Source organism: Nematolebias whitei, chromosome 17 (genome assembly GCF_014905685.2).
Source record: "Nematolebias whitei isolate Nwh7 chromosome 17, NemWhi1, whole genome shotgun sequence".
Lineage (NCBI taxonomy): Eukaryota > Metazoa > Chordata > Actinopteri > Cyprinodontiformes > Rivulidae > Nematolebias > Nematolebias whitei.
In genome coordinates this window covers 21860285-21885225 of record NC_056514.1, presented here as the reverse complement: position 1 = coordinate 21885225, position 24941 = coordinate 21860285, and the positions used below count along the sequence as shown (strand labels likewise).

General features: G+C 39.6%; 1 protein-coding gene across 1 annotated transcript in view; it reads right to left on the bottom strand.

Annotated features, from left to right (window-relative positions):
• itga3b (integrin, alpha 3b) overlaps positions 1-24941 on the bottom strand; it is a gene marked incomplete in the record, with an annotated part of 44601 nt that overhangs the window by 15789 nt on the left and 3871 nt on the right. Inside the window, 6 exon segments of the mRNA XM_037690786.1 lie at positions 454-647; positions 876-1086; positions 1226-1324; positions 2091-2340; positions 2890-2972; positions 5831-5958. Of these exon segments, the coding sequence (XP_037546714.1) occupies positions 454-647; positions 876-1086; positions 1226-1324; positions 2091-2340; positions 2890-2972; positions 5831-5958 (965 nt within the window).

Below are 24941 nucleotides of genomic sequence, written 5' to 3'. Positions count from 1 at the left end.
AATTAAATACGTACCGGTAACACACACAAATGATGAACTATCATTTTTATTTTTCTTAACAGTGCCTGTAACACGGCTGATTAAAACAAAAATACAGTAATCTACCAGGAAGTCATTCATCACTACCCTGCAAGAGAGATGTGTATTGGGCAGCTATGTGAGTGCATGGGTGTGACAAAGTTAATGGTTTGGTGGCATGAAGCTGGTTAGCCAGTCAAAAAAAAAAAAATCCATAAATTTGCTGCAGCATTGTATAAGACGCGGTGTTCAAAGTGTGTGAAAAAAGTAATGGCTTATAGTCCAGAAATTACGGTACTTATAGAGCTAGGAGGCTGATGAATGGATCAGTCTGACGGGAGTTGAGTAAACTTTGACCAGACTGACCAGACGCAGCAATGACAACTTTCTACATCACGTTTAAGTTTAAAACAAATGTTGAGTTCAGAGTCACACCTTGGAATCCATCCTGGTTGACATCACCGATGGCAGCAATTGCAAAGCCAAACGCAGAAGAAGGTGGACCCTTCAGCACCACGGTGGCTGTATTTTGGAAGGATCCGTTTTCATTCATGAAAATGTACACAGCTCCTTCCTGATCCTTACTGCGATCAAAGTAAAAAGGGGCGCCCACGATCAAGTCGTTCCAGCTGGGATAGAGGAAAGCACATTCATTATAGGTTTAAGTATACTTAAAATATGTACCAAATACACACATTTTTCAAAATAAACAAGCTAGATATACTGTAACTCAAATTATTTACTTTGTATCAGTAGATAATTGGAATAAATTCAGCTTTATTTGCTCAGATTGGGAGTATCAGATCTAAACATCATGATAAACTTCCCAAAATCACAATATCTGTATGGAAACGCACTCGTCATTGTTGAGGTCAGTGGCAGCCAAGCAGCTGCCAAAGTACGAGCCCACTTGTTCACCGAGGATGGTTTTTACATGTTTCAAAACATTCTGATTTGCAGTTTTTGCTCCAAACAACACCGCGCCTTTGGACTCGTCCCTCGGAGCCCCCGTCAGCACTGTGTAGTCGGTGTGGCTCAGCAGCTTCTGCTCTTCAAGAGTGGAATAACCTGTGGACAGAAACGTTCAAGAATACATTCTCATACTGTAAAATTTCATCAATCGCAGCTTAGATCAAACCTCTTTTTATAAGAAACTGTCTAACCATGTGCGGGCTATGATATTTTGTAAAAATGATTAAATATTCACCAATATAACTGTCTCGATTTTTTAAAATTCCAAACTCTTTATGATTAGAGTCCCAGGAGTACAATGGATCTGGATTTCTCCAGGTTACGTGAACGTTTCCTGCAAGACAAAGCAAAAACACGGTTTCAAAATCAGTTTCTTAAACACTGCACGGGTTTTGTCACAGCCAATAATCACTGTGTGAGACCAAGGCCAAATCCCTCTACACCTACTTCTTATCGCTGAACATTTGTTCAAAGTCAAAAAGGCCAATTGTTCCCTTCAGAAAGCCAACACACCAGAGGAGGACAAATACTAGTTTCAAAGTGCCACAGAAATACTGGGGCTCTTGAGGAGGGTTAAACTCATTCTGCCAAATAAAAAAATTATTAGCTCTAAATGTGATTTTCATTAGCTGGAATTGGACCACAAAAAATCTGAATCAGTCTGTTTGAGAATTTTAAGTTTATATTCATAATTACTGTAAACGACAGTCACAAAATATATATATATATACCGGCTCCTGACTGCTTGATGTCTGGATGTATAAATCTTGGTGATGAGGTCTTGTTGATTTACAGTTTGAACAGCAAATATTCAGATGTATCTCCACTCTGAGTTTCTCTGAATCTTTAGTTTAATAACACCAGTTGTAATCAAGAAGAAGTGAGCTTACTGACAATGATCAAACTAATTAAAATATTAGGTAAATGAGAATTTAAAAGTTCAAATGTTGTTAAAAACTTGATGTTTTTACTTTTATCTTTCATTTATTATAAACCCAATTTGGAGATTGTAAACTGTAAACTGAGATTCAGCCTAACTCAGTTCATTTATTAAAGAAAAACTCACAAGTTCATTTAAAAATCGAAGTTTTAGTTCCTACCTTGCCACCTGTAGCTTCCCGTAGAGCCGATGTAGACGTCAGTGTCCGTCAGGCCAGCTGAGATGCCCATGTTGCATAAGCCCTCCCCCTCCATATCATTATTGGGGTTACAGACTTCATACGTATCAGTTTGCCACTCATCACTGATGTCATAGGTCAGGTCGTTACTTCTCACGAAACACTTTCCTATCATCCGCCTCTGCTCCTCTGTGCCTCCTTGGGGGATCTTCACGTACCGATGCCCACATGCCTGATCACCACAGAAGAGTACAGATCTAGAGACTGAGCAGTTTAACATTTACTGAAACTAAAGCATGTCTGTGTTAAAAAATACATATACACATTTATTATTAACCTTTATTTAACCAGACAAATCCCACTGAGATCACAGATCTTTTTTGCAAGGGAGGCCTGGACCTGAAGGCAGCCTAACATACTTGTTTTTAGTCTGTGGTCTATTTATAATAAAATTAAATATAAATACACTGCTTAAAAGGTTTAAAACCAACAAATAGGTCAAAACCTGTGCAAAATGCTCTTGCTTTATGAAATACACTATGCAAGCATCATTGCTTGAAGGTATGTGTGTCATTGTAAAGTCTTATTTAACAACAGAATCTCAGCTCTTGTTTGAAAAATAATTAAAGCAGTATCATATTTTTGCACCCGGCTGCTGTTAAATGAAAAAAGGTACACTGTCATGTGTGACACTAAAGAATTACATAAATTGTAACAGTATCGTCTGACTGGTATCATCTTAATGCTGCCGTGTGTCACATGAAATGCAGTGTTGTCTCACCAAGACGCGTCCGTCTGGATGACCCCTCTGACTGGCCACCGTCACGCCCAACCACATGCCTTCCACTATCTCAGATGAACTCACTGTGGATGAATCAAATGAACTGGGCGTTAACGCAAAAGTCAGAAATCATTAACAAATTGTTGTTAAACCTGTGCTTCAAAGCAAACATTGTTACATTGTCTGGTCTCTTTCAATTATTATTATCATTATTATTATTATTAATATTAACACCCACCGCCGAAAGGCAGGTGTAAATGTTGTGTGTTTGCTTGTTGTTGTGTTAGAAGAAATAAAAACAGAGGGTGTATTTTAATAAAACTTGATCAATGTACAATGCAATCGGGCCTAAAAACCCAGACAAGCCTGTAGGGTTTTTTTTTTTTCTGAACACGACCCGATCATTTAATTGTAATTACAGGCCCGAACCTGAAAATAAATAAATATATAAATTATTAAGCTTTTACTGCTTGTGTAAGCAAATCAGTTTGACATGATCTTTATAAAACGTATTTGAAAGAAATTAAGATATAAGATTTCTTGTTTCACCAAATGGATATTAACATATAAAACAAATAGTCTAAAAAAATATCACCTCTTAAGAAAGGTTATTATACAGATGAACAAAAATATTTTTAGAGCAAAAATTATTTGGAAAAATATAGAACAAGATTATTTTAATTGAACGCGCTGCTCGCTTCGGCTTTTGTAGATGCTGCTACTTCCTTCACTGCAGATGACAGCAGGTGTGGAGACGCGCGCGGCCGATGATCCATCTGAGCTTAACAGAACATTTTTTTACCTCTTTTGACCAAACGGTTAGACCCGTCTCCTCCTCAACAAGTAGATTAACACAATTTTATATTGTGCATTATTACTTAGTTTTCTTTGTGCTGTATGATTCGTAAAACCGTATCAAAAGCCCAACATCGACGCAGACTGCTCATCAAGCACATTATTTGGGCCCGACCCAGCCCGAATTTTGGGTGGGGCCGGGCCCTGGTTAGAAATCTCACCGGAGGACACTGGCTGATTATTACATCCTTATCAGAACTCTTACAGTGCCTCCGAGAGCATCTATGGACATCCAATCCAATCCTAAAATCCAATCCTAAAAAGTTTCAGAAAATTGCAGATTTAAATCAGACACCTAATTCATTATTAGCCCCTGCTTTTGTAAACTTTTATTTAGAAATGTGTCTTAAATTACATTTTTTTTAAATATGTTTTTTCTTTGCCTGCTAATATAGTGTTTCATAAACTTAACAAATTTAGCTAAACGTTCAAGTTAAATTATAAAGGTGCCTTCTATAATTAAAAAATTGACAAAGAATTCAGGCTTTAAAATGTACAGTATTTATTAACACAAATACCTGAAAGTATGCAGCTTAGTTGTTCTGTTACAGCACACTAAGGCTATTTTCTGAATTTGTTGCTTTTTTCTCAGCAATCTAGTGACGTAGGAGCTGAAAGACCTCTATATATGCTGTACTGTAAGCATTCATATTGAGCAAGATCTTTGAAAAAGACTTTGCTGTTATAACTATTGGAGGTCATTCAAGATGGCCTCCACTGCCAACTGACATTTGCAGTTTGCTTTTAACCTACAACCAGTTTACCACCGCCCAAAGCTAACCGTGCAAGAACTAATTAGTTGCCAGAACAAGCGTTAAAGCTACCTGCAGAAAAATCAGATCAAACCTTAAAAGTCTCAAATTTTTAAATCAGACTATATAGATTAAGTAGTCTCCGTTTTAAAATTAAAACATACAATATTTGGCCTCTAAAAGGCCACATTAGAAAAATTATGTTTTTCCTTTAAAAACAAAACATTTGAATTTTTCCAATGCATGACGAAAACTTGATAAAGAAAAATATTAAAACTGGGTTTCTTTTTCAGAAAATAGATCCTGTCTAACTCTGAATGCTAGGAAACACCTTGTAACAGCAACTATCCTTCCCTCCATTGATTACGGTGACATTATTTGCATGAATGCTCCTGCAAGCACCCTGCAGATGTTGGACACTGTCTATCACGGTGCACTAATCATAACTTGCTGTAACTACTGCATCCACCACTGCACCCTGTATTCACTGGTTAACTGGAATAATTAACTTCACGTAGACTCTCCCACTGGTACATTTTCATCTTTAAATCACTTCTTAGTCTGTTGCCTTCATTTATCTCCTCCTACATGTCACTTCTCCAGTGCAGCTACAGCGTGCGCTCTCAAGACATCATTACCTGCAGCGTCCCATCAGTGTGGACTGAACTTGAACTTAGAAAAGTTGTGTGTACCGGTACCTTATCTGTGGTTTGGCTAAAACAGGTCTCTCTTGAAAACGAGTCTGAAATATATTTCTATCAGTATTATATTTTATGTTACTGAAAGTTGTGTACACCTACAGTCTCCAGTGTAAATGCATATTAAGCCAATGCAGAACCTTTATTTCCGGGTTTTTGTTTCCAGTAGGAAGGAGTTTTAGTTACACGCCTGCACTCTGCAACAACTTGACATTTGATTGTTGACATCGAGGATGGAAGTATTACTGGCTGAGAGGATGGTCACGTGGTAAGAGTAGGCTGTCCTATGAGCGGAGATGACGACACCAACGGGTGTGACCAGTTTCTGAAGAAAAGTGTGTTAACGGGGTCTGTTCAGGTGAAATGGACAGACGTCATGTGCGTTTGTGATTTTCACTTATCTGTACAATAAACCTGCAATAATGCTGTGCACATTTGTTTCAGAGTCTGCTTCACACCTTTGCATAACGTAGCAAGTCCTCGTGACTCAATGAGACTAACCTGTATTAAAAAAGGCTGAATGGAAAAAAAAAAAGTCTAACTCAACTGGTTCATGTATCGAGACCAAACTAGACGAACGGACTAATCTCTGCTGCATTCAAGAGAGAATATAAAAGAGCCGTGCATGACGCTTACTTGTGCTGACCAGATCCATCCTGGAGCAGTCTGCAGGGTCTGTGGTGATGGGACAGGAGTAAACTGCACCTGTTTCATTGACATGTTGTAGAGAAACGGCTCTTTCTTTGGGTGCTCCTGCAAGAAGCCTGCACACAGACAGACAGAAAGAGGAATAACACTTGAGATAATATCGGCGATGTTGATAGAAGACACAAGGCAGAGACAGTCTCATCATTAAAGATGACCTGAGTGATTATCTTTGTAGTCTAAACACAGGAAACACATCCTGCTCATGTTCTGCACATTTTATGATCACCTTCTTTTTCTCCCATACAGCAGTGAATACTGAACCTGAGTAAAAGACACGGAGTGTTCGTTTAGTTTGAACAACAAAAAATAAATCTTGGCTGCGTGACCTTTAAAATATATTAAAAAAAGAGAGTGAAGCAGTCAGAGCTTGACCTATAACAAGTCTGGGCACCAAACACACACACAAACCAGCTCTGCAGTGATGGATCCACACACACATGGACACTCCCTACATCAGAACCTTTTAACACAGCAGTGAACTTTGAAACCAGAAGACTGCTCCTCTCTGAGCCAACACGCTGTTTAACGTAAGCACAAGATTTATTTGTGCACTCTGTAGGTGAAAGGTGTGGGTAATCTTGTTTCCAGTGAGTGTGTTGCTGATATACGACCTGCATTACTGTGGGCAGAAACAGAGGCACAATGGTGGAGCTTTTACTTTGCAATGTTGCGTTTGTCCTCATCTATTTATTCTGAATCTGTCGACTCTATGCGCACTTTAAAATAAAATAAAAAGGTAATTTGTGTGTGATTAAAAATAAAGACATGGATAGTAATGTTTAAAAAAGAACATTACTGTATATTTAGGTGAAACATTTATTAAACCTAAGGAAACATCCCTCGTCCTGAGGTGTAACACATGAAAGATGTTAAACTACAGTGTCTGAAGATGAAATGCAAAATGGCTGCTGGGTAAAAAAAACAAACAAAAAAAAAAACAGTTTCTTACTCGGTGAGACCATGACTTTTCGCCTCCACCTGTGATTTCTTGAATCATATGTGTCTTTTTGGTGACAAAGTGCCCCCATTTATATTTGCAATCTTATCTAGAGCACATTACAAGAAGCTAGACGATGTTTTGACTTTGTCACCTGAACAGACAAACTGTGTCTTTACACAGAGATCAGTCATGTGTGTTGGCTTCCACCGCTGATTTTAGATCAGATTACTGTTTATATTAGATTAAAAACCTTAAAAAGACAGTTCAGCTCTTCTGAGGTGGGGTCGTGCGTAAAGGTTATGAACAATTATTATCTTACCTGCTGTAGATAGCTCTTTGAACAGCCTCAGTTTGGAGAACAACGTTTGTTTGTTTATTTATTTATTTATTGGCTTGAAAAGCTAACAGCTAGTCCAAGCGAGGCCAAAACCAAAGTGGACTGTTGATATTCCAGTATGACTCCAATGTAAAAAAATGTCCTTGCGGGTCTAAAGAATTACGGTATTTTTTGCTGTATAAGTCACAGTGTTTTGCATAAATCAGCATGCCTGTGACTTATACAGCAAAGTGATGTATTTATGTATTTTCCCCATATTTTTAACCAAATTATTTTTGGCTGACATCTGATGATTTCATTCATTCTGACATGGAAAATATTGAACACTACCATTTTCAGCCACTAGAGGGCTCTCGACTAATGTTCAAGCCAAGTGTCTAATTAATAGGTAAAAGTGACTATTAATGAGACACTTGGCTTGCCATACCAAGCCACCTTTGTCTCGCTTCGGATCTCCTGGAGCAAACATCAAATCAGCTGCATTTTACCACGCCGCCCAGACGAAATGCAGCTGATTTGACCAATAAAGTGCATTTATTAAGAGAAAGTTCAACTGAGACACACCTTTGCTATACTTAATACTTAATAACAAACGCATAACAGATGTGACTTATACGGCAAAGCAACTAATTTCTGTTTTTTCCCCCCACTTTATTAGACATTTTTGGACTGATGCGACTCATACAACGATGTGATGTGTACGGTGGCAAGTACGGTAAATTACTGCTGTCAGTTTTGCAGTAAACTGTAGTTTATATTGAATTATATGGTTATTTTCAAGCGATAACAGTGGCAGCAGCTAGTTGTATGAGCCTTGAGCACTTCTATCGCTACCAAAATAATCACGTAATCAAAACTGATGCAAAGTGAAGGTTTATAAAGAATGTGTTGCACAAACTGTTATGAGTTATTTTAGATTAGAGTCATTTCAAGACAACAACAATCCACTTTGGTCTTGACCCTGTTTGGATTAACAGTTACTGCAACAATTTTTGTCAGATATGATCAATGTCTGAAAGTTTGATAAGCTAAGTAAATACATTATAAAGAAGTCTTTTCTACATTTCATGTCTGTTTTATTTATTATTTGCTACCAAAATATTCAATTTTTATTATTATTATTGTAAATATTATTAAGTGGGGTGGGTGTGGCTGAGTGGTTAGAGCAGTCGTCCTCCAACGGGAAATTTGGGGGTTTGATTCCACCAGCAGTCACATGTTGAATTGTCCCTGGACAAGACACTAAACTTCTCATTGCCTCCTATGTGTGTCTCATTAGTTTATGAATGTGATCTAAACTATTGATTATTATTTGTAAATATATAGTAGAGTGCTGTATGAATGGGTAAATGAGGACACAGACTGTGATGTAATGCACTTTGAATATAATGATAAGATAAAAAGGCACCGTGTAATTACAATCCATTTAATTTCACTCAGTTATTTCCTTTCATGCAGCTTTAAACTTTATTTCTCCAAACAGTGGTTGTTCAAAGAACTGTATGTAACATTTAAGACATTATTGGTTTGTAACTTTTCTATAAAACCCAACGAAGTTAAGTTAGGTCCTCTGGACGGTTTCTTTTTGTTGAAACGTTTCGTCTTTCACTCAAAATACTTCATCAGTTCGATAAAACACAATAAACTCAGTCTCGTAGGGAGAGGATGGACTCCAGAAACCATCTGAGCACCATCAAACTGGTTGACCCACTATGTGAAGGTGCCATTTATAAGACTGAGTTTGTTGTGGCTCCTCAGACTGATGAAGTCCTTTGGATGAAAGATGAAATGTTTCAACAAAAAGAATCCGTATAGAAGACCTGACTTACGATGTTGGATTTTTCTACCTGGAATATTAAGCATGCATCAGGATATTTTCTATAAAACCTCACTTTGGATCATAAAAAGTATTTCTTTAAAGTGTTTTTTTTTTTTTTTTTTACAAATTATATCCTGATGCATGCTCAATAATCCAGGTAGAAAAATCCAACAAAGTTAAGTCAGGTCCTCTGGATGGATAAAAAAAACAATAATAACTTGTTGAAACGTTTCTTCTTTAATTCATTTTGGATTAATGACAAAACATTTCAACAAGTTTTTATTTTTATTTTTTAATCTGTCCAGAGGACCTGACTTAACTTTGTTGGATATATCCTGATTACTTGACAATAAAGAGTCCTGATAAAAAAAAGTATTGTTGTCTGGACTACAGCCAAATTAAATGACTTTTTTGGTTCAGATTAAAGTACAATGAACATAACTTTGTCATTTAAAACTAAATGTTTTTCCTTTATGCTGCAACCAAAACTTATGTCAGCAAAAACTTATCTCATTCATAGTTTCCAGTTTCCCAACTGAACGGAAGAGCGCTCACTTTCTGTACATGCATATGTTTGCATTTGTCTTCCTATGCATGCGTCAAAAAAAGTTAAACTTATGAAAAACAAAATGTGGTTAAATAAACTGAACCATTTGGCTTCTGTCCTTTTCTGACTGGTAAATTGAACAATCACCTAAAAATGTGTTTTTCAGTTGGAAGCAGCACACAGTGTATCAAAACACTGCGTTCCAAGTATCCTGATGCATGCTCAATGCGTTCCAAGGTTTGGGAGTTTTGTGGGAAAACTGTTGCACAGTGTCTTGTGGAAGACTGACCAGAACTTTAGGGAAAAAATAAGAGACTTTAAAAAAGCTTTGAGGCCAGTATTATGAACCAAACAGAAAGGTAAAAGAACTGGAGCACGCTTGGATAATCTGGACTGCGACAGAGCTGGTTGCAACCAAGCAGACATGTTAATCCAACTTTATAAACACATTTAAAGGGACATTTTAAAAATGCAATTATGTAAAGTAGTTATGAGCAGTCAATGCAGCAGATAGTTTTCTGAGCACTCTTGGTTTAAAGGAGTGAGCAAGTTTTATGAAGGGGAAGCCGAACTAACCGACAGAAAAGCAAAGCAAAGTTTACATTTACAGTAAAGCACCTTACTTCTTAACAGTGACTGTTTACACTGTGACACTTTTGTATCAGATAAGTATTAACATTAAAGATCATCCATGTTGCAACACGATTAGTCGTCTCCTCAAAATGTTCACTGTGTTGCACAATTGATCATTTTACACAGATCAGTCAAAATAACTGATGCACACATGTATGGTGTAAAATAAATATATAACAACAAGACATGCTCGATAATCCAGTAAAAAAAATCCAACAATGTTCAGTCAGGTCATCTGGACAGTTTCTGATTTTTTTTTTTTTTTTTTTACTGAGACGTTTCATCCTTCATCCAGAGGACTTCTTCAATCTGAGGAGCCACCAAACAAACTGATTCTCACAAACGGCGTACTCCATAGTGGAAAAAAAAAAGTTTGCTGGTGCTAAGATGGCCTCCGAGACCCACCCTCTCCCCCGTCAACTCCTCTGAGACAGTCATGCGAAAGTGGTTCAAAACATCAAAGTTCATGCTCAATAGTAAAAATCCAACAATGTTCAGTCAAGTCATTTGGATGTTTTTTTTTTTTTTTTTTTGGAGACATTTTGTCCTTCATCCAAAGGACTTCTTCAATCTGAGGAGCCACCAAACAAACTGATTCCCACAAACAGCACTCCATGGTGGAAAAAACTAGTTTGCTGGTGCTACAACAGTCAAAATTGTTTTATTTGGCGGTTCCTTAGATTGAAGAAGTCCTTTGGATGAAGGATGAAATGTCTCAGAAAAAAAAAAAAGAAACTATCCAGATGACCTGACTGAGCATTGTTAGATTTTATACATGGATTATTTAGCATAAACTTTGGTGTTTTGAACCACTTAGGCATGACTGTCTCAGAGGAGTTGATGGGGGAGAGGGCGGGCCCCGGAGGCCATCTTAGCACCAGCAAACTATTTTTTTGTTTTTTTTCCACTATGGAGTATGTTGTTTGGGAATCAGTTTGTTTGGTGGCTCCTCAGATTGAAGAAGTCCTTTGGATGAAGGCCGAAATGTCTCAGCAAAAAAAAAAGTAAAAAGAAACTGTCCAGATGACCTGACTGAACATTGTTGGATAACAAGACATTTATTGAACTTTGATACTATTTTGGAGGTTTGAGCTGAGTTTGAAGGCAAAATATTTAATTATTTGTCATGTCCTAATTTCAGCATTGGTGAGCATGGAGTCACAAAACCTGCACAGAGAGAAGGCTCTGACCACCACATTATCATTTCACATAACAATCAATCAATCAACAAATGCCATTGTTTCATCTGAGTCTTATGGGTCACCAGTATTTGCTGGAAGGATTAATTTCTACTGACTTATAAGGTTTAACGTACAATAAAGTTTAGGGATGCACGATATTATCGGCATGGTATCGTTATCATCTAATATTAGTGTTAAAGTTCAATATCGGACATCGGGCATTCCATCTAAATAACTCACCGATATAAAAGGTGCTGTTTTTGTACGACAACCCAGTGACAAGGATGCCTGCAGCGGCAGCACAACGTGATGATGTCACGTGCGCCTACCTGATCTGATCACGGTGGAGAGGAAAATTCAAAATGTTGGCGGTGTGGAAGGTTTTTTTTTTCATTGAGGATGTCAGATTCTTAAGATTTATGGACTACGTTGAGCCTCGCTACATCGTCCCCAGTCAGAGATATTTTGCCAACGTAGCTTTATCCGAGTTACAAGCCGTCATTTCCGACATCATTGAGAAGCTAATAGCCGATAGCACTTGGGTGAGTTTTACTACAGACATCAAGTGTTAGCCCCGTTAGCATGATTAGTTTTACGGCACAATGGATAGACAAAAACTTTGAACTTAAAAAGTCTGTCCTTCATGCACAAGAGTGCAGAGGATCCCACACTGCAGCTATAGGAACCTGGAACAAGCCTCCACAAGTGAGACAGCATCACAGGTGACTAATGCTAATAAATAACATTTAACACTTTTCATTTAATATAAGTTAAAGTGCTATGCATATCATATGGCTGTTACTGAATATATGTCACCAGCTCTTACAGCCGTTGCACAATTTTTGTAGCAAATAAGCCTACATAAGAGGACTATGTTCTGACAAAGGAAAGTATATAAAATATCGGTATCGGCCAAAAATTCAATATTGTGCATCCCTAATAAAGTTAAATGTTTAGTGGTGGTACTATTGTTGTGTCCATGTTACAACTGTATGAAAACTCAATGAAAGTAGCAGCTGGACAGGTTTAGATATAATCATAAATGCTTGCTTAAAGTTATGAATTCAGTCAGTCCAATGGTCATACAGGAAGCATAAAGCCATGCAGTTAGCTGGTTAGCATGCACCATGCCCACTAGGATCGTTAGTTTTTGTAAAAAGTTGGAACTCCTTATTAAACATGGGCACTTCTGAGCTGCCCATCCATATTTTGACACATGTCTGATCCTGTTCAGGGCTGCACAGAGCTGGTATTTAGGTCCAGCTGTCATTGGGTGGAGACAGGGTACACCCTGGACAGGTCACCAGTCCATCTCAAGATCGTATCAAGACAAACAACCATTCACATCTATGGCTAATTTAGCATCTTCATTTAATATAACGTGAAATGTGGAAAGAAACTGAAACACCTGGAGAAAGCGCACCAATGCACAAGGAGGACGTGAAAACTTCTTTGAGCTGCAATGACCTCTTCAAATTCAGAATTTACAGTCTGTCAGCAAGTCAGACACCTAAAACAGACTTAAAAATGGAATTAGAAAGGAAAATTTCCTTAAATGACAGCAGCAGTTACATCCACTTTGACTGGTTTTGAGCTTGATGAACAAAAAAAAATAGCTGTTAGCTTGAAAGTTTGTAATCATCTTTTACTGTTTCACAACCTTTAGGAAATTGACACAAACCTGAGTAACCAAACTGACTCAGACATAGGTGCCGCTTTCCATCAGGTACAACAACGTGTTCTCTCCCTCCTGATCTCCCCTGCTCATCACCTCCTCATAAAGAGGCCGTCAGTGGAAGAAGGGGACTGGCAGCTGCATACCGACTGAGGACATGTTGAAACTCAGCCCCTCTGAGTAATAAGTGATCTGAACGACAGGCTAAACCAAACATTTACCACGGCAAACACACCCAGTTAGACTCAGCTGTATTCTTAACTACAGGGGAGAGAAAATCAAACAAGACAGGAATTTGATGAACTACTGCAGGGTCACCAGTTTCATTCAGATCTGCTCAGTGATTCATGAGACATTTTGCTACGGGCACAAACAAGCATGCGCACAGGCAAGAACATTATTAACAATTAGAAAGATCCATCAGTCTCTTTCATTAGATCTAACTTTTCATAATAACAGATCAGAAAGTCTAACTTAATAAAATAAATAGTAAAAAATATTCTGGATTTCATTTCTTCTTCAATTCAGGACTGTTTTTTGTTCTTTCCAGATTAACCACAGTGATGATGTGACCACTTTAAAAATGTGGTTTTAAAACTGACAACTTTGCAGCCTTTTTGGTCAAGGTGTTATTATTTAAAACTGAGCATGTCAGATGTGAAACTAAAGGTCAAGTCAGAACAAAACTGGGAACTTTGGGTTTACGAGGTTTGTCTCGATGAAGCGCGAACACTGGGCATGTGAGTATATCAGCCCTAAACAAGAGGTTTATTACCTCCCAGATAAGGTTTAAGCAGGACTTAATTTGAGCTGGATCCAGCCGGAACAAGATTCTCTTGTTTTGACAGGGTGTGTTCTGGTAACTGTTTGCTTGGATCCGGTAACTCAGGCATAATAATAATACATTTATGAACAAATTTCACTGCCTTGAATGAATAAAACCTATATTGGATATGTAAACTGAAAATAATTACATAAACACTCATTTTAAACATAACAAGCTTCCTAATATCACATCAGAGCTGTCGCTTCGCATTTGCGCTTCTGCTCTTAAAAAAATCTCCGCCCCTAAAAGTTCAAAGCCATGGGCAATTTTATTAAAACACAAAATTAGAATTAAAAGTTTTGCGCTACGCATAAGTTCCTGTGCTTTTGCGAACAATCTGATGAGTGAATCACAGCAGGAGTTATCTGAACTGCATAAAAGAGACGATCTCGGCTCATAAAGCTATTTGTCGTGCAGTCAGAGTATTTGAAACAATGGAGAAGATTGAGAGCAACTCTTTTTTAAAGCCATACAGTGACAAAATGCTAAATATTAGGCAGTTTTTTTTTAAGTGTGGCCGAAACCTTAGAGCAGAGCTTGTTGTCCCACGGTGCGGAGCAGGGAGGAGGATGAGGAGGCGCACCTGAGAGATATAACCGGTAGTAGGTAAGAAATTATCCTGCACGTAATACACTTATAAATAACAAATAAAGCATTTAAAAGTAAATTATAAATATGAACAGGCTTCAGTGATGATTTTAGCCTCTTTTTGAGGGGTGCTCAAGTGCCCCTTAATTTTAACTCAGCACACCGAAAAAATAAAGAAACCATTATTAGGATGTTGTAAGCAAACTCAGTTATCAAACCTTAGATTCACCAAAACATTGAATAAATATGGAATAATTGATGACAGTCTTAAGCAGACCAGTAAAATCTATGATTTTTTCTAACATGAGTGGCACCTCCTGTCAATCAATCCAGTAGGCATGTCAGTGACTGACCAATCAGCGACCTCAATTTGTCCTAAAGTGAACGTCCCTTACCTGCAAAGCTGCAGAGGTTTTGCATTACGAATGCTTTGCAGTCAGAAAGATTTCAATAATAACTGAATTTACACGTTTTGTTTCATGTTAATCTATTTAATCTATATAATCTTTGTAAAATACACCAGAATGCAGGAAATGGCATCTACTTTATCCAAAATTCTCTGGGGGAGGACCCTCAGACGCCACCACCGCAACCAACTCCACCCCCCACTCCACCCCAGCGAGCTTGCTATTTGCATTCCGGCATTGTTTGGTTTACAAATTAAGCCCTGGGTTTAAGGCCATGTTAATCAAAGGGGGTGGCTACTGGTGGACAAAAAAGAAAATTCAAAGATTTCTTTAAAGTTTTTTATCCACTGCAGGACCAGATTATGTTTAAGAAACTATAGTATATTTTATAGCCATAATATTCTGCCTGAGTCTGTGTGAGCAATTCTTTGTAGTTTTTGTCAAATATCTTATGAACAACTGGATATATTTCAATGAAACTTTCAGAAAGTAATCTTTGGATGTACGCCTACCCAATTCAAGAAGGCTGCCTCCGCTTAATGATCTTACCTTACACAATAATAGCTATAACATGTTAGCTTGGTGAGATGAGCAAACAGCAAAGATAACTGGAACGAGTTAATGTCGTTTTGTCTGTCAAAGATAAAGATGAAAATGTCAAGCCAAACCACACTCTGTTGACTCAGTCCATTTATACCTCATGCAACCGCTGAACTGTGAAGCACCATCGATCTGCAGAAACATCCTTTGCACATTTTCTGCATCCTTCTGAACAGAAGGGTTTCAAACAAAACAGGTGAAGAACCAGAGCATGAAGTGGTATTATTCCCTGCTGAGCCTACAAATTACAGATGAACAGAAAGTACAAGCTAGCCTACTCCATCCTCTGTGTTTGAGCCCACTGCAGGGACACTTATTGATTCCAGGGATGCATTGCCACTTAGACTCACTAAGCAAATAAACAAAGATAATATTGAATGCAGCGACTCAATTTACAGATTGAATTAAGCGAGAGGACAAGAAGGGACTCGGCTTGTGATCTCTTTATGCTTCTGTAATGATGTAATAACTTCAGGGAAAGAAAAGAATACAGTTGATATGACTGACTTGAGCTTTTACAATGAGGTCCTGTGTTACTGTTGATGATGAGAGGGAAGAAATTCCCCCGATGAGTGCGTGTGTCTGGTTCTTGTAAAACTGCTCTGCGCACGTTGAGAAAAATCCCTGGACTTTTAGGAAATAATGTCACAACATGTAAGTGTTAATAGATGTTTTTTAAATTGGTTTTAAAATTCACATTTCCGTCACAGTTTTTTTTTTTACTTGCTCACTGCTACTGAAGGTCAAAGTTAAACCGAACAACAACCTAGCGCAGTCCTCTATCAAGTCTTTGCAGGCTGATTTCAGTTTTGTATAATAGCGCATAAGCCCCCTCAGACTCAGACTGAACATCCAGAGAATGGAGAAGTAGTCACTTCTAATGTAACTAGATGTTTGTCTGTTATTGAAAAGAGGAAGTAGCATAGAACAAAAAGATTAACGTGAATTATCAGTTTGTGACTGAAACGCAGATGGTGCAGTTGTGTATATGAGCTGGACAAACATCCTGTTTGAAAACCACCATCTGCCTTTGGTGAAACAGTAACAGGAGAACAAACCAATTTAGAGCCAGTCTTTGAAATTAAACACAGCAGGTCATCCCTGATTACAAACTAACTCCCTTTTCATAATCAAAACTATGTTGGACAAAAACAATGTTCTAGCTGTTATTGTCTTTTTTAATTGATTTGACAATATCTGCACCAAATGACTCTTTAATGTAGATAAGATGCTCCAGTGTGGCTGCATTCCAACTCTTTGCAGAGATGCTGAACCCCCAAATGAACAAAACTTGATTGAAATACAACTAATCAGAGAAGGCTGACTGTAACATCTGCATAATGGCAGACCACAGTGCCGCGACGCTGCCTTCAGGTCAGGTGACAGAGCTCTGTACCGAGCTGCTCAAGCCAACCTGAATAAGGGAATAAAAACAGCAAAGGCTGACCATAAAAGGAATATAGAGTCCCATCTGTCCAGCAACAACTCACGGGAGGTGTGGAAGGGCATAAAAAACATCACTAACTATAGAGGTTGTGAGGTGACAACAGGAGACCTGAGTGCATCACTAGCAGAGGAGCTAAACTGCTTCTTTGCACGCTTTGATGCACCACAGCAGCACCCATCTGATCCTGCCCTGCTCCCACACCCACCCGGTTACTGCACCACTCCACTCACTGTACGGGAGCATGATGTTAGACGTTCCCTCCCATCAGTGAACCCCAGGAAAGCTACTGGCCCAGATGGAGTACCTGGCAGGGTGCTCAAAGCATGTGCCCTCCAGCTCGCCCCCACCTTCACCAGAATTTTCAATCTCTCCCTGGCCCAGGCTGTCATCCCTCCCTGCTTAAAATCTGCAACCATCATCCCAGTGCCGAAAACGCCTACCATCACCAGCCTGAATGATTACCGACCGGTGGCTCTCACCCCGGTAATCATGAAGTGCTTCAAGAGACTGGTTCTCCAGCACATCATGGACTATCTCCCTCCGAACTTTGACCCCTACCAGTTTGCATATTGCACCAACAGGTCCACAGAGGATGCTATTGCAGTAGCTGTCCACACCGCGCTGAGCCACCTGGAACAACAGCACAGCTACGTTCGAATGCTCTTTGTGGATTACAGCTCGGCCTTTAACACAATCATTCCAGACATTCTTATAAATACATTGGACAATCTCGGCCTCCCCCCACTCACATGTGCCTGGATAAAAGACTTCCTAACCAATCGGCCCCAATCTGTAAGACTTGGTCCCCACCTCTCCTCCACTCGTACGCTGAGCACTGGCTCCCCACAGGGCTGTGTGCTGAGCCCCCTGCTGTACTGTCTCTACACCCATGACTGCAGCCCGGCCCACAACAACAACCTCATCGTCAAGTTCGCTGATGACACCACAGTGGTTGGACTAATCTCAAGGGGAGATGAGACATTTTACAGACAGGAGGTCCTGGAGCTAGCAACCTGGTGCTCAGAGAAAAATCTGGCTCTGAATATCAAAAAAACCAAGGAGGTGATTATTGATTTCAGGAAGCACAGCACCAACCTAGCCCCCCTTTACATCAACGGCGAGTGCGTGGAGAGGGTTCACACTTTCAGATTTCTTGGTGTCCATATCTCTGCTGACCTAAACTGGAAAGAGAACACCACAGCGGTCATCAAGAAGGCTCAGCAGAGACTACACTTCTTAAGAGTCCTTAAGAAGCACAACTTGAACACAAAACTGCTGCTGACCTTCTACCACTCGTCCATCGAGAGCCTGCTGACATACTGTATCTCAGTATGGTACGGCAGCTGCACCCTGGCTGACAGGGAGAGGCTTCAGAGAGTAGTCAAGACAGCACAAAAGATAATTGGCTGCCCTCTCCCCTCCCTGATGGACATTTACACATCATGCTGCCTCAACAGAGCAGAAAACATAATCATGGACTGTTCACACCCGGGTTTTGAACTGTTTGACTTGTTACCTTCAGGGAAACGCTACAGGTGCATCAGAACAAGAACAAACCGATTCAAGAACAGTTTTTTCCCGAAAGCCATCACCACACTGAACTCACACATGCACTGATTTAATAATATAACCTCCCAAACCCCTGGACTTCTACTGTGCAATACTACTGACATTTCATACCCTCAGTCACCTTAGCTACCTCACTAACATCCATAATGTGCAATACAATTGTGTAATACTTGTATTTTTTACTTTCATTATTATATCTATATTGCGTTACATTTTTTATATTTTTAGTGTGTGTTTAATGTGTGTTTTCTGCAGGTGTGTTTTTGCACTGGAAAAAGGAGTGGCTCTTAATTTCATTGTACTGCGTATAATGACAATAAAGGCATTCTGATTCTGATTCTGATTCTGAAGCGAAAAGGAGGAAGAAAGGCAAAAGGTGGTTGATAATGCTTTTGTTTGAGTTGCGTGTTCATTAGCAAAACATCCAATGAACCACCAGACAGATTTAAAACCTTCAGACAGCAGTCACTGAATGCACTTCCACAGTTAACTTTTGAAGTCAACTCAATTTAAGATGGCTACAACAGCCAATTATCCTTAGCTAACACAAAAATGGCCATGAATCAGTCAGTTTCACAGTTACTGTGATAAATGTGGGAGATGGCGTCCGACCGCATCCCTCGGGGAGCCCTGTGGGAAGTACTCTGGGAGTATGGGGTACCAGGCCCTTTGATACAGCTGTTAGGTCCCTGTATGACCGGCGTCAGAGCTTGGTCTGCATTGCTGGGAGTAAGTCGGGCTCATTCCTGGTGAGAGATGGACTCTGCCAAGGTTGCCTTTTATCACTGATTCTGTTCATAACTTTCATGGACAGAATTTCTAGGCACAGCCAAGGTGTTGAGGGGATCTGTTTTGGTGGCATTAGGATCGCTTGTCTGTTTTTTGCAGATGATGTGGTCTTATTGGCTTCATCAGGTTGTGATCTACAACTTTTACTGGAGCGGTTTGTAGACGAGTGTGACAAGGACTGGATGAGGATCAGTTCCTCCAAGTCCGAGGCCATGATCTTGAGTCGAAAAAGGATAGAGTGCCCTCTCTGGGTCGGGGAGGAGGTCCTGCCCCAAGAGGAGGAGTTCAAGTATCTTGGGGTCTTGTTCATGAATAAGGGAAAAATGGAGCGTGAGATCGATAGGCGGATAGGTGCAGCATCTGTAGTGAAGCGGGTGCTGTACTGATCTGTCTTGGTGAAGAGAGAGCTGAGTCAAAAGATGAAGCTCTCAATTTACCGGTCGATCTACGTTCCTACCCTCATCTACGGTCACGAGCTTTGGGTTGTGACCGAAAGAATGAGATCTCGGATACAAGCTGCCGAAATGAGTTTTCTCCGCAGGGTGTCTGGGCTCTCCCTTAGAGATAGGGTGAGAAGCTCAGTCATCCGGGAGGGACTCAGAGTACAGCCGCTGCTTCTCCACGTCGAGAGGAGCCAGTTGAGGTGGCTTGGGCATCTGTTTAGGATGCCTTCTAGACGCCTCCCTGGTGAGGTGTTCCGGACACGTCCCACCGGAAGGAGGCCCAGAGGAAGATCCAGGACACGCTGGAGGGACTGTGTTTCTCGGCTGGCCTGAGAACACCTCGGGATTCCCCCAGAAGAGCTGGCCCTAGTGGCTGGGGAGAGGGAAGTCTGGGCCTCCCTACTTAGGCTGCTACCCCCGCGACCCGACCCCGGATAAGCGGAAGAAAATGGATGGATGGATGAATGGATGGATTAAGTTAAAGTGAGTAAGTTTTACCCCTTGTACTCACTCCAGTGTTCACATATCTGCAAAATAAATGACGGGAAAACTGTTTGAACTCGTCAGTAACCAGTAAAATTCAGTTTTATGTCAGTTTTGGTCAAAGCTTGAAAGAGCCGCTGCAGAGGAACCAAAGAGCCACATGTGGCTCCAGAGCCGCAGGTTGCAGACCCCTACTTCAAGGAATGCTAGTCCTTTAATTGTCTTTTTTATTATTAGCTAAACAGATATTGTGATGTATCATTTCAGAATCCTCTAGTATTTTAATTATTACTGATAATAGTTTTGTGACATTAACAATATTTTCAACCACATAGTGTATGTGGCTGTATTGTATGGAGTTTTGAAGTACTCTAAAGTATCACAAGGTTTTTGCTATAAATGTCAGACTTTTAACATCACAATTTACATACGTACACCAACAAGCTATAGAGGATTACATTCAAGAGCACGCTTGCACAAATGATCACAGATGCACGGTTCACAGATGTGTCTCTTGGTGGCCTCCCACCACGCCAGCGCACATCAGAACTCACAAGAGATTCAGAGTATCAGTGACAGTGCGTCCATTAACTTTTGACCCTACATGTGAAAGAGGAGACGAGGTTTTGTTGGTAGGGTTGGGATTTGGTGTTAACTGGGGTACAGGTGGACAGCCACACAGTTACAATGAAGCTAACAGATACACTGTTAGCGCGACTGCTTAGTGCCAGGTTTTCTATTAGAAACTCTTTCTGAAAAATAAAATGCTGATGTGCATACAACATAATTCACATTCAACCATTTTTTAGGTGATACATTTCATTTAGTGAGCATCTAAACATTTGCACATTTTTGAGGCTACTCCAAAATGTCTGCATGCACCTCTTCCCCTGACAAACAGTGATGTAAACCAACACTCCAGGACTATTTCTCTTTTCAGAGATGACAAACGGCACGAGGAGCAAAGACTTCTGAGACATATTGCTTTTCCAGCTGCAGGTAGCGTTTGTTAGCTCAGAGGCTAACTACGTTAGATTCATTTATATGCTGTTGGCATTATTTACACAAATTTCTGGGAAAATAAGAGGACCCATTGTAGTTTAAAGATAGAAATATTCATTACTAAACCCCAACATAAAAACTCTCCTATTTGGAGATTAACGGGAGGACTAAGATCTTGCTCAAATCTCCTTCAGAGTAAGAACTCACTCCCACTGCTGTTCAAAAAATGCAACTAATGATATTACCAGTTGGATATAACGAATAAAAACCATTAACAATATTTTGATATAAACAGACAAATCAGTAAGCACTGGTTTGCTGTCCTGTAAATATTTTAAGCTAACGGTTATCTTAAAGTGATTCAAAGTTGCATCCATAAAGTTCTCTGCTGTTCTTAAAGACCACAACCTGCTCTAACATTTTGATGAAAAGGAATGCTGGATCTGTGCCCAAATATGTCCACCACCATCACTCCCATAAAGAAGGAAGTCCATTTATACTGGGTACGCACTGGAGTTCTTAGAGGAGCAATGAGGATAAAATCTATTTTTTAAAAGGGATTGATGTTGTTTTTCAGCACTAATTGATTCAGTTGTATACAGCAATAATAAAAAGGTCATGCAAGTTTACTTTATAGAGGAGGCAAATAAGCAGATAAATATGTTCACAAGTATGACTATCTCTGCTCATATTTCTTTCTCGGCTTTTACACGACGTTTACTACAATTAAATTAAGTATTAAATATATTTGTAGCTTTTAGATTATATTTTGCTACTTTCAGCTTGTGGTGTGTGTTTTTTTTATTGTACTCTATTAATCCCCAATGGGGAAATTAATTATTTGCATTTTTCCCATTGCACATGTGAGCACACGCATGTGAAGCAGTGGGCTGCCATCTAAGGTCCCCCAGGAGCACATGGGAGGTTAGGAGCCTTGCTCAAGGGTCCAGAGTGGGGCAAATGAGGGTGGAGGCAGGTGTTGATGTTTCACCTTTTCCACTGTCTGAGAGTTGAACTGGGGGAGTTGAACCGGCGACCCTTCGATCACAGGCCCACCCTCTCTAACCTCTGCGCCACCACTCCCCAATTTTTATTTTTAGATAGCCTTTTACTACTTTTAGCTTAAAATGTGGCATTTTATTTATTTTACTATTTAGCTAATGTTTTGCTCATTTTACCTTTACTGAACATTCGGCTTCTTTTAGCATTAATAATTCAGCTTCTTTAGCAAACTTCTTCAAAGTCATTCAGCACTCAGGACTCTACGACGGAGCTTTAGGGCCATGCTAAGAAAAAAAAAAAGTCATAAAATTACGAGAATAAAGTCGAATAAAGTCTTAATATTACGAGAATAAAGTCGTATGAGACTTTTTTTTGCAGCTCTCATTAATTTTATTTTATTTTTTTCCACAAGTCGGATCCATGATGCGACCTGTCAATCAATCCAGTAGGCGTGTCAGCAAATGACCAATCAAAAGCTAAATGCTCCTTACCTGCAGAGAGCTGCAGCCCATCAGAGCATACCACCTCACTGTAAGCAGGTCCACAGTCCTGATAATAATCTGATGCTGATGTGCAGACAGATTAACTATCTCCTTATTTGTAAAACCAATACCAAAGTACAACTTAACAAGATGCTCAACTCTTCATTTTACCACAGTTAAAATGCAGTAAACCTGCTTTATCGTGTCGGAGTTCAGATAATATTATGACTTTATGCTGGTAATATTATGTGTTTTTATTCTCATCATATTATGAGTTTGTTCTCGTAATTTTATGACTTTATTCTCATAATAATTTTAATTTATCATAATAAACTAAACTTCCTTAATATTATACAACTTTATTCTCGTAATATTATGACTTTTTTCTTGTAATATTGCAAGTTTATTATCGTAATATTATGACTTTAATGTCGTACAACTTTATTCTCATCCATCCATTGTCTTTTACCCGCTTCTTCCACTTTGGGTCACGGGGGTCGCCGGTGCCCATGTCCAGCAATCACTGTGCGAGGGGCGGGGTACACCCTGGACAGGTCTCCAGTCCATCACAGGGACACATAGAGACAAACGAGACAAACAACCATTCACTCTCTCTTTCACACCTAGGAACAATTTAGAGTTACCAATCAGTCTAACATGCATGTTTTTGGTTTGTGGGAGGAAACTGGAGAACCAGGAGAAAACTCACGCATGCACGGAGAGAACATGCAAACTCCACCCAGAAAGGCCCCCGGACTGGGATTTGAACCGGGGACCTGCTCACTGAGAGGCAGCAGCTCTACCAGTTGTGCCACTGTGCTGCCCCGTTTTTCTCATAATAAATTTAATTTGTCATAATAAATTAAATTTATTTATCATTCGACTTTTATTCTCATAATACGTTTATTCTTGTAATATTATGACTTTTTTTCTCATAATATTACAAGTATATTCTTGTAATATTATGACTTTATTGTCGTTCAACTTTATTCTCGCAATACTAGGACTTTATTCTTGTAATTTTATGGCTTTTAATTTTTTTTCTTAACGTGGCCCTAAAGCTCCGTTGTCCGTAAGAAAATAAAATCTCTCTATAGGAAAAAGGGTTGTAAGCTCAATCATCCAGGTAGAGACCAACAAAAAAGATTAAATCGTGTCATCCGGACCAGTTTCTTTAAGTGAGAAATGTTTTGTCCCCCATCCAAAGGACTTCCTCAGTCCACAGTCTGCCAACCAGATCAACTATAATGGGACAGAGTTGGTTGGCATGCCGTAGGCTGAGGAAGTCCTCTGGATGGGAGACAAAAAGTTTCTCACTTAAAGAAACTGGTCCAGATGACACAACTTTTTTGTTATGGATTTTAAGTTGGTTCTAGGTTTGGGTACAAGCATTTATTTCTGTCTGACGTAGCTTGTGATGAACTGGAAATCAGTCTGGTGTGAACTTCTTTGAGGAAGCGAGTAAAAGGAGGGAGGTTGCAGCCAAATATATACAAGGTTCAAGGAAAATTCAAACCTCCCAGTGAAAATGTGTTGCCAGTCTGTTACTGGCACATATAAGAATTTTTTGCAGCCATTCTTCACATGTGTTTTGCAGTTAATGGGTTTCTAGTGCATTAACGCTTTTTTAACAGGCCAAAGATGGACTTTAATCCCAGAGGGAGAGTATTCAGTTTCAACACCACGCCATCTTCATCAGATGTGTTTGAACACGGATTGTTTCTGTGGAATATGGTGAAGCTAAAACGCTTGAGGAAAAGCTGAAGATGTATCTATGCATGTTCTGACTGAACATCTGATTAGTGTGCAAACAGCAACATTTTAATTTGCACCTCGCAGCAGACGGGGGAAGGCCCTGCCAAATTTAAAGACTGGCTTTTATTCCCTGAAGCTTCTGCAGTCAGACTGAGCAAAACAAGTGCACTTCAGCTCTGATTAAATATTCATCAATTTAAGGAATCAAGGCTACTTTTTTGGTGCTCAGAGGCTCCCTTTCCTGAAATGAATGTTTGTCTGAATAAATAACTTTCTAATTTAGAGGTCTGAGTGTGAAATGTCCCTCCACCTTGTCATCATTTTCACCAGAGCTTTGCCTCAACCTGAAACCAGGCAGGTTGTGACTGTGCACAGAAAAGTAATACATTCCAGTCATACCGTGGAGTTGGGGGAGTGGAAGAGCCAATAGTTGGACAGCTGACTGATCAGCCCCCTCCTCCCCGCCTCAATAGAGAACAAAACAAAAAAAACCTTTTGAAAACAGCCCCAACTA